This window comes from Sinocyclocheilus rhinocerous, unplaced genomic scaffold (assembly GCF_001515625.1).
Source record: "Sinocyclocheilus rhinocerous isolate Xijiao unplaced genomic scaffold, SAMN03320098_v1.1 scaffold2126, whole genome shotgun sequence".
Taxonomy (NCBI): domain Eukaryota; kingdom Metazoa; phylum Chordata; class Actinopteri; order Cypriniformes; family Cyprinidae; genus Sinocyclocheilus; species Sinocyclocheilus rhinocerous.
Window position 1 is genome coordinate 72,757 of NW_015639773.1, and position 9,795 is coordinate 82,551.

At 37.2% G+C, this 9,795-nt stretch overlaps 1 protein-coding gene across 2 annotated transcripts; it reads right to left on the reverse strand.

The window, feature by feature from the left end:
* Nucleotides 1–9,354, reverse strand: dnajc16 (DnaJ (Hsp40) homolog, subfamily C, member 16). Of its 2 annotated transcripts, none has more exons than XM_016567601.1 (15): nucleotides 9,246–9,354; nucleotides 8,147–8,341; nucleotides 7,983–8,049; nucleotides 7,568–7,898; nucleotides 4,986–5,170; nucleotides 4,800–4,904; nucleotides 4,558–4,716; nucleotides 3,893–4,023; nucleotides 3,626–3,803; nucleotides 3,082–3,264; nucleotides 2,848–2,924; nucleotides 2,111–2,191; nucleotides 1,941–2,030; nucleotides 962–1,132; nucleotides 1–885 (listed from the first exon to the last, which is right to left on the reverse strand). In XM_016567601.1, the coding sequence occupies exons 2-15, from the start codon at nucleotides 8,320–8,322 to the stop codon at nucleotides 477–479; spliced, it is 2,343 nt and encodes a 780-aa protein (XP_016423087.1). In that variant the 5' UTR covers nucleotides 8,323–8,341; nucleotides 9,246–9,354; the 3' UTR covers nucleotides 1–476. The 2 variants fall into 2 exon arrangements, with proteins under 2 accessions (XP_016423087.1, XP_016423086.1); XM_016567600.1 differs by having other exon boundaries at nucleotides 962–1,135.
* Between the last annotated feature and the right edge of the window lie 441 nt (nucleotides 9,355–9,795).

A 9,795-nucleotide genomic window follows, 5' to 3' on the forward strand; every position in this document is an offset into this window, starting at 1 on the left:
AAAGTGTCTATTAAAATTGAAAAAAAAAAACAATTCACAGCATTGTCATGAGTAAACATAAGCCTAAAAGTCTACAGTGATCATGTTTGTTATGCTACATTATGTTTTTACTTGCAGCATGTTGCAATGTTATTCGTGGAGCGGAAATGTTTAAAATCGAAAGCTAGGCTAGCTGTATTGATATTTTGGCTCTATTTTGAGCCTTTTGAAATAAATACCGAAGACCCAAACTGACTGTAAAGCCCTCCATTAGAGCAGCTCAAGAAAACATTTCCAAGAAGTCAGCATCAGTGTCGATTCAAGTACTCCAAACACTTTCCTTTCCTCCGCAATGCAAAACTAAACTTCTTCAAAGTCTTACATATAATCGTCTCGTGAGCATCTGGCTCTGAGCAGCATCAAGCCTGGTTTCTCTGAGGCCTTCAGTGCTTCTAATCCAGCTGCTCTAGCAAAAGCATGTTACCTTCAATGAGGCTTCATTTATTGACAGTGATCTTGTCCAGACCGGGCCAGGATGGGACGTAGTACCGGGGCAGCGTCCCTTCCATCAGTCGCTCTATCCAGAGTCCGAGTCGATCCAGTTTGTGGTGGATCTGAAGACTTGTGGACCAAGAGCGTGTCATGCCCTTCCTGGACCGGGAACCTCCTCCTTCCTCTTCCGGCTTGCTATCCAAGTCTTCACCTGTATAGACTGGCTTGAAAAGGCACAGGTATTTCTTATGGCCATTGAGGGCTAGAACATAGCCTGTGTAGTCTACTTTGCGGATGCCCACTTCTTCCTCATCTGTGTCGATCTGCATGGCGTCCTGAGCATATTCCAACACGGCCGCCATCCATTCGCTGTGTTTATCCACATTTAGGAAGGAGAAGTGCAACGTCAAACTCCTACGAGGAAGAGGAAACATTATATATCTTTTTTAGACATCGTGACTGCAGGGTACAGCGTGCAATGAGGGCTCACCCAGTGAACGAATAAACTTCCTTGGCAAATTTGCTGAGCAGGATGTTCTTTGTGGAATCAGTAAGTACCAGAACTACATTGATGTGACCCGGCCTCAACTTCACCAGGTTACTAGTGTATGTAATGTCGGTTAACTCTGTCACCTCCACAAAGTTTTTCTTTGGTGGGCGACTGCTGGGGAAAAAAAAAAAAATTTTGAGAGCATATAATACTATAATAAATTAGGGATGCATCAATATAAAATAATTATTTGTTATTTATTTATTATTATTATTTTACGCTATTTTTATAGCTGATAACAAATGACTGATATTATTAAAATTCCAAATTTAATATTATTGTATATTTATTATAAATAAATTATATAAATAATCTCAACATAAAATGAGCATGCACAAATAAATATCCAGTATTGTTTTAAAACCACTAATATCCAATAAATAAAATGGTACGGATACATTTGTGCATCATTAAAAGATATGAAGTTCTGTGGAATTTATTTGTGACCCTGGACCACAAAACCAGTCTTAAGTCTCTTGGGTATATTTTTAGCAATAGCCAAAAAAACATTGTATGGGTCAGAATTATAGATTTTTCTTTTATGCCAAAAATCATTGGGATATTAAGTAAAGATCATGTTCCATGAAGATATTTTTTAAATTTCCTACCGTAAATATAAAAACTTAATTTTTGTTTAGTAATAGTCATTGCTAAGAACTTCATTTGGACAACTTTAAAGGGCGATTTTCTCAATATTTTGATTTTTTTTGCACCCTCAGATTCCAGATATTCAAATAGTTGTATCTCGGCCAAATATTGTCTTATCCTAACAAACCATACATCAATGGAAAGCTTATTTATCCAGCTTTCAGATGATGTATAAATCTCAATTTCATAACATTGACCCTTATGACTGGTTTTGTGGACCAGGGTCACATTTATTGGATTTATCCAAACGTAATATGGATAACGAAAGAACCTGGATGTGCTGGAGGTGTGTGGCGAACCGTTCTCAGCCTTGGATGCTTCTTTTGCTTTCGTTTTGGGCTGTTTTTCCTCACTTGAGTCACTGAAATTGGAAACCGCATTGTTCAATGTTTCTGCATTTCCCGTCTAACACATCAGAATTATGAATGCAATAAAACTTACCTGAAAGCCTGAATAACTACAGTGCCAAATAAAATAAAAAGTGCAGAGAATATCAAAGACAGTAGGGGCATCATCTCACGCCTACAAAATGAATGAAAAATAACTTAATAGAGCATTAAATATCAAAAATATTGCTGACCAACCCCACCTTAAAGGGGTCATAGGATGCTACATGCACTTTTACAAGTTCTTTGGACTGAAATGTGTGTTGGCAGTGTGTGTACACAACCACCCTATAATGATAAAAATCCACCCAGTGTTTTTTTTTTAATCTGGTTACGTGATCCAGCTCTACAGAAGTAGTATAATTTTGTAATGAATCTTTGCAAATCACCTTTCCTAATAATGTGCTAATTAGCAAGTTTCACGATGAATGCGGCTAAAGTAAACAGTCTCTCTGAGAGCGGCTCGGAAGAGAGGGGCGTGGTCAGCAGAGCTCATTAACATTTAAAGGAAAATGCTACAAAAACGGCTTGATCTGAAAAAAGCTGTTTTTGACAGGGTAAAAATTTTGTTTTTTACACTACCATTGAGAAATTTTAACCAAACTATGTTACAGACTTTTCATCAAGACCCTAAAGAATCATATCAACTTGTGGAAAATGGGCATCCTATGACCCCTTTAACAACTGTTGCCTTTCGCCACTAAGAGATATTTCGTAAAGCTTATTACCTGAATTAAAATCAGTAACAAACAGGGATAGAGCTTAGGGTCAATTGCCATTTTATTCACTTACCAGTTATTGTGAAGAAGATCATCGATAATTTCAGATAAGTAGTCATATGCTGTGTAAATCCATCTTATTAAAAACATCTAAAAACAAACAAATGTACAAAATTTAGTTCCGGCAAATTCAAAACACTATTTGGACATGAAACACAATCTAGAGCTCTACTGAAACAGGCATATAGGTCAGTGCTAATTTCCCAATTAAAGACACCCCGTGAAAAGCAAACCCTGAGAGACTCACTGAGGTGAACTCATTGTTGAGCTCTGGGAGAACGGCGTCACAGTTAAGGATGGAGGGATCCTTCTGCAGTCTTTCGAGTTCCTCCAGGAGCTTGTGTTTGTCTTCCTTACTGCCGTTCCATCCTCCCAAAACTGGCTTATACAGAATCTTACCAGCTCCGTTACGCCTCTCCAGAATCACCACCTGCTCAATACACACAAAAGTCTCATCGGGTTACACTCTAAAGGTCCACCAATAGTGGATTTTGCCAATTTCGATAACTTCAATGGGAAAACAAGCCAATTGAAGTAATTTTTATCATTGTCGGGAAGTGTGTTGCTGATAAAAAAAAACACATTTCTATAAAAACACATTCAAACACATAATTGCATATGCAAATATCATCATTAAACAAACATAAACAACATACAATGGGTTCTGGCCAAATTCCGAGGTCGGACCCCTCCCCTCGAACAGCACGCCAACTACGCATAACCTTTACTCTATTTATTATATGTAAGTGTGAACTTGTGAAACAAAAATGCATGGAGAAGATAACATCTACCCGAGGTGGTGTGCTGTCTTTATTCTTTAAGAGAACATCACATAGGGGCTGTTGACGTCGCTGGTAGACGTAAGCAAACCGAAGCACATCATTAGTGCTGGCAGAGGCTAGTGAGAGGAAGGCTTCATTCCCTGTTGCAAAGGACTCTTCCTCACCAGTGATGAGTAGAACGCAATATCTGTGGAAAAGACATTGCAGACTTTTGGAAATGACCCTTTAACATGTTGCATCAGATTAACTCTACTGATTTTTACACAGCCATCTTACTTCCTATGACGATGGAACTGTTTGACAGGGCAAAGCTCATCAAATAGCTTCTGGTTTACCAGACGAGGAGCCAGGAGGAACTTGTTATTGGAGATGAAGTCATCTATTATCTGCTTCTTCATCCCTTTAGCCTGAGGAAGCAAATGGTTAATTGAAAGTCAAAGGTAAACATATTTATATCTTCTCAAACATCTCATATGACCATGGTTTTCCAAGCAAGATTCTTCCACCATTTGTTGGTCCTGGAGCAACATTCCTGTCAAACACGCATATTAAAACAAATATTAACCACTAAAGCAAGATGTCACTGAAGCCCCAACCTGATTGGTTGTTGTTGTTTCAGGACCAATAAGGATGTTGATGCAGGATCCAGGACCCGCCTTATTACAAAATTAACAATGACTTACCCTGAAAATGTTTTGTAAATATTTAGAAAAATTTAATAAAAATCCAAATGGAACCAAAATGTAACACTTTATTAAAAAAATCCCAAATAACATAAATAAAAAGTTGGATACAAAATGAATCAAAGAATCCTCCAAATAGCACAACTTAATCTGAACATAAATAGGTGAAACATCAACTATACTTGTTGATTTTTGCCAGAAACAGACTTTATCCAATCAATACGGTCTACAGTACAGTAGTCAAGGGAACAGGTTTACCTGTATTATATCTGCAGGCTTCTCCACGTCCTCTTTGAAGACAAGCATGGTTGGCGCATAAGTATTGATTTTGAATTTTCTCAGCAGGTCAGCGGTTTCAGAAAGACCTTGATCAACGTATCCAAACTGCACATAATCCTTATAGGCAAATGCTGTAAGCTGTTAGAAACAAACAAAAAAATTCAATCATTGGTGTATTGGCTGAACAATGGCAATTCTGGAGGTTACTAAGCAATCTCTACCTTATAAAGCAGAGGAACCGAAGGCACTTGGTCAAACAGGAGGACATGTGGCTTGTTCAGCTCATGCCAGCTCTTCAGAAACTCTTGGTTGTTCTTGTCTGTAACCTATAGACATCCATAAATGAGAAGTCTGTGACCAGAAGATATAAATATAGACATTGGGAATGCATGATGACGTTCACTAACCTTTTCAACTAGTCTCTGTGGCAGCAAATGTTCTATGAACTGCATCAGGTGGCCCTTAACAACAGCGTAATGGAAGAAAGCCACTTTTCCATTGACGACACCAAGAATGGATGGAGTCTGATGTGCACCCAAATGATTTGCTAAACGCCGCTCATAACCAACATCAACCACACCAATTCCAATCCCTAGAGATGAGAAAATCAACTTCTTACATGGAGGAAGTCAACTTCACAAACTCATTTCAACCCAAGTAAGGTAAGGTCATATCACTAACTGGGACGTGACATGTAAGCATTTCTAATAATAATAATAATACATTTTATTTATAATGCGCTTTTCTCACACCCAAAGCACTACAACAATGTAAAAAAACAATTAAAATACAAAATACAATGATACAATATAAAACAGCAAAATAAATAAAATAAAAACCCTAATCAACAGCTTAATCATGATAAGCAATTTTAAAGAGGTGGGTTTTCAACAGTTTCTTAAAAGTACTTGGTGTAGGAGCACTTCGAATATTAAAGGAAGCGCATTCCATAACCTCAGAGCAGCACGAGAGAAGGCTCTCTGTCCCATAGTTTTTAATCTGGAGTGGGGCTGATAAAGAAGAAGAGAATCAGCAGAGCGAAGAGGACGAGAAGGCATGTAAGGGGTAACTAAATCACAAACATAAGAAGGAGCCTATTCATGCACAGCTTTAAAGGTTAAAACAAGCGTTTTATACTCAATGCGCGATTGAACTGGAAGCCAATGCAAGTTACAGAGGACACCACTGAAGTGCTGCCGTGAGGCTGTGTGAGTGAGAACACGTGCTGCTGAGTTCTGAATATATTGTAGCCGTTTGATAGAGTTTGCTGATAAACCAATGTAGAGAATTGCAGTAATCAATTCTTGAAGCATGGATGAGCCTTTCAGTATCAGGTGTAGAAAGGAAAGGCCTAATCCTAGCAATATTTCTGAGATGATAAAATGCTGATTTAGTAACACTCCTAATGTGAGCCTCCAATGTCAAATTAACATCAAATATCACACCAAGGTTACGAGCTTGTATAGACGGCTGTACAGAGCTGAGCATAAAAATGATACCCAAGACCATGTTTTCTAATGATTTGCCCCAGAGGAAGCATATAAATGCTAAATAATATGGGCCCCAAAACAGAACCCTGAGGGACACCATATTGGACCTGACTAATATCTGATTTGTTATTTCCCAGACCAACAAACTGCGATCTATTTGTAAGATAGGATCTGAACCATTCAAGCACAGTGCCAGAGATACCGAGCCAACTCTTTAGTCTATCAAGTAATATAGAGTGACATACTGTGTCAAATGCTGCACTCAGGTCTAACAAAACCAAAATGGTAGAGGCACCAGAGTCAGCTGAGACCAGGAGGTCGTTCATAACGCGAACCAAAGCGGTCTCAGTACTGTGCCCTGGCCTAAACCAAGATTAGAAAGGCTCTAAAAGGTTGTTTAATGACAAATGAAAATGTAATTGCGCCAAAACAACACGTTCCAGGACTTTAGCCAGAAAAGGAAGATTTGAAATGGGCCTGTAATTTGTTAGATCAGAGGTATCACATCCAGGCTTTTTAGGGACTGCTGTGATAGCTGCAACCTTAAGTTCACACGGAACAATCCCAGTAATAAGAGAAGTGTTAACAATATTTAATATGAGGGGACTGATTGTCGACAGACACCCCTTTAGAACAGTAGCTGGAACAGGGTCAAGAATACAAGTGGTTGAGTTCATTGTCAACACTAATTTTGAGATGTCATCAGTGGTAATTGTTGCAAAACTAGAGAACAAAACCATAGGAATACTTGGTGGAAGAACCTCAGGGAGCACAGAGCTGGGGAGAGAACCAATAGACTTATAAATAGATTCAATTTTATCCTAAAAAAAAATTAAGAAACTTACTACACTGCTGAACAGAAGAACATGTGGGTGACTTGTTTGGATTTAAAGTTTTGTTAATAGTCTTAAAAATCTTGTTTGGATTTGCAGCATCATCACTTATAATACGTGAATAATATTCAGCTCTTGCCACCTTAAGGGCCTCACTACTGAATTAAATGTTCATCATACATAAGCTTGTGAACTGTTAAGCTTGATTTTTTGTATTGCCGCTCAAGTTGCCTGTTTTTAACCTTGAGTGCCCTAAGCTCATTTGTATACCAAGGAGATGATTTCGTGAATGAGACAACACGTTCCTTCATAGGAGCAAGGATATCCAAGGTAGATGATAAAATGGAACTGTAGTCATCAACAGTATAACTTGTTGGATGCTCAGAAATCAGACGTGAGAAACTATCCGGATCAATATTCTTAACATTCCTAAACCTAATTACTCTCTTCTGAGAAGATGATCATGTAGAAGAGACCGGTATATTAAAAGTAAGAAGCTTATGGTCACTAATACAAGTCTCATGGTTATCAAGCTGTTTGATGTCAACGCCAACAGAACACACCAGATCTAGTATGTGACCTTTGTTATGGGTAGGAAAATTAACATGCTGGGTTAAGTTAAAAAAATCAGAAAATCAAAAATTCTAGAAAATAGAACTTACTCACCTAGAGTTTCCAATTCCTGCACTGTTTCTTTCCAGACTGGCTCGAAATGGATGCAGCTGAAACACCAGTCTGAGGTGATCTTGATCAAGTAAGGCCTCTTGAAGCTGTCAGGCACAACTTCATTGACGTACTGTTTGAAATGCAACATGTACTTGCTGTTAGCAAAATCCCGGCCACCCTTATTGTTGAAGGGAAAGTGGAAGAAAGACTCATCAAAGTAGAAGTTGTCATGAAAGTGGCGGGAACCATGATGGCCACGTCCATACGGATGAGCGTTATCTGTTTGTCCATAGCGATCGTAGCTGGCTTTCTTCTCCTCGTTTGTTAAGATCTATGGAGTAACATGTAACAAGTTAATTTTAGCGTTACTTCTGGCAACATGTGATCTGTTCAGAGTCTATATGAGCTGCAGTACCTCATAAGACTTTGTAATCTTGATGAACATGTCTTCTGCTTCAGGATTTTTGTTTTTATCAGGATGCCTGACAGGAGAAATGAAAGATGACCATGGTGTACCATTCTTATTTAGACAACATGAAATTACTGTAGTATTACAATTTACAAAAATAGCACTCTCACCATTCTTTGGCCAAGCGTTTGTACACTTTCTTGATTTCTGCTTGGCTTGCACTTCTGGTGACTCCGAGAACCTTATATGGATCAAATTCTGCAGTGCTTTCCACCTTAGCATCGATCAGGAGCACACAGACCATCATCACAGACAGCAATACCACCACCATCCTCATCATGACCATGTGTTCTTCTGCCCGAAGACTATCAAAGTAATGACATTATGGAGGAAATACTTAAAAAACGAATGCATATTTAATTATAAAAATACATGTAAAGTATATAAGTAAATTAATTTCTAATGAAAATAAATATAACGAATATGAAGGAACAATAGCTAAATAAACAAATAAATCTAAACATTAAACAATTTTTTTTTTAATAAATAAAAAATAAATAACCATAAATACCAAAAATGTGAAGGGTAAATAGATAAATGTGTACATAAATGAAAGAATCAAATCCATTGCTACATTTTTGGTATTTGAAATAAAACTTCAAATATAAATATTAGATGAAAAACGTAAAAATGTTGCCTTAACTGAAATAAGTTAAAACTATTAAATAAAATTTAAAAAAATGAAAATATAAAAATTAAAGGTATTAATAATAATTATAATAGTATATAAATAATTCAATTATAACACTGAATATATCTATAAATAAAGAGTATTCATAATTATGGGTCTGGTTTTAATTTCATGTTTGGTCTTCAGTGTTATTATCTAACTGCCTTCGCCACATGCCAAATAAAATAAAACCTAACAATCCTGACTGTTCAACGATATTAAAATCAAATATGTCCATTGCATATGCTGAAAGCTGTCATGCAAAATACAGAAGTTTCTAACGGATGTCAGTGACATGCTAGTGACGTTTGGACTATTACAGAAAACCCCGACATAAAGCGCATTCAATGACAAGAGAAAATAACCATTAAATCGTGCTTTGAGGGCAATAGTAAAGCAGGACATGCAGATAAAATGACATCTGACGATTGTGAAACACCCTTAGCTAGTCTGTTAGCCAACCTAGCTCATGCTTTTATCACGAATATGACATCAAAACGAGAGGAGACCATTACAACATGAATGGATTATGAATATACCGCTACTAATGGTGACAGAAGTTCATCCATCCATCTGAGTGACGCGTTCATAAACCATAAGACATGCGTATTAATATTAGCAGAGATTCACAGCGGCACAAACAGATCCCCTCCCTCCTTTCCTCTCTCTCTCTCTCTCTCTCTCTCTCTCTCTCTCTCTCTCTCTCTCTCTGGTTATAGTGAACGAGTTTGGTTTTTAATTGGTAATGCAACTTATTGTGTCTTTTATAACAGACAAGTAGGAATGTACAGTGTAATGTTTATTGTGAATGAGATTATATGTATTGTAAAGTTTTTAATTTTGTGTAGAATAAAGGGTTTGTAAAAGTCAAAAGTCTCTCTCTCTCTCTCTCTCTCTCTCAATTCAATTCAATTCAATTCAATATGTGCTTTATTGGCATGACAATTGTTACAATGTATTGCCAAAGCATAGTGTTTACATTGAATCTAGAACAGATTTATATGCAACAAAAACATGCATGTATGTACATTTAAAAAGTAGAACAAATCAACATTTTAGAATTCTACGAACAATTTATAATTCAATGTG

Bases quoted from the DNA above. Each gene is read 5' to 3' on its own strand.
- dnajc16 (XM_016567600.1), bottom strand. From the start codon at position 8,322: ATGGTCATGATGAGGATGGTGGTGGTATTGCTGTCTGTGATGATGGTC. The intron at 2,925-3,081 runs GTGAGTCTCTCA...GTTTGTTTTTAG, and splicing joins TCAACAATGAGTTCACCTCA to ATGTTTTTAATAAGATGGAT. The intron at 886-961 runs GTGAGCCCTCAT...TCTTCCTCGTAG, and splicing joins GAAGTTTATTCGTTCACTGG to GAGTTTGACGTTGCACTTCT.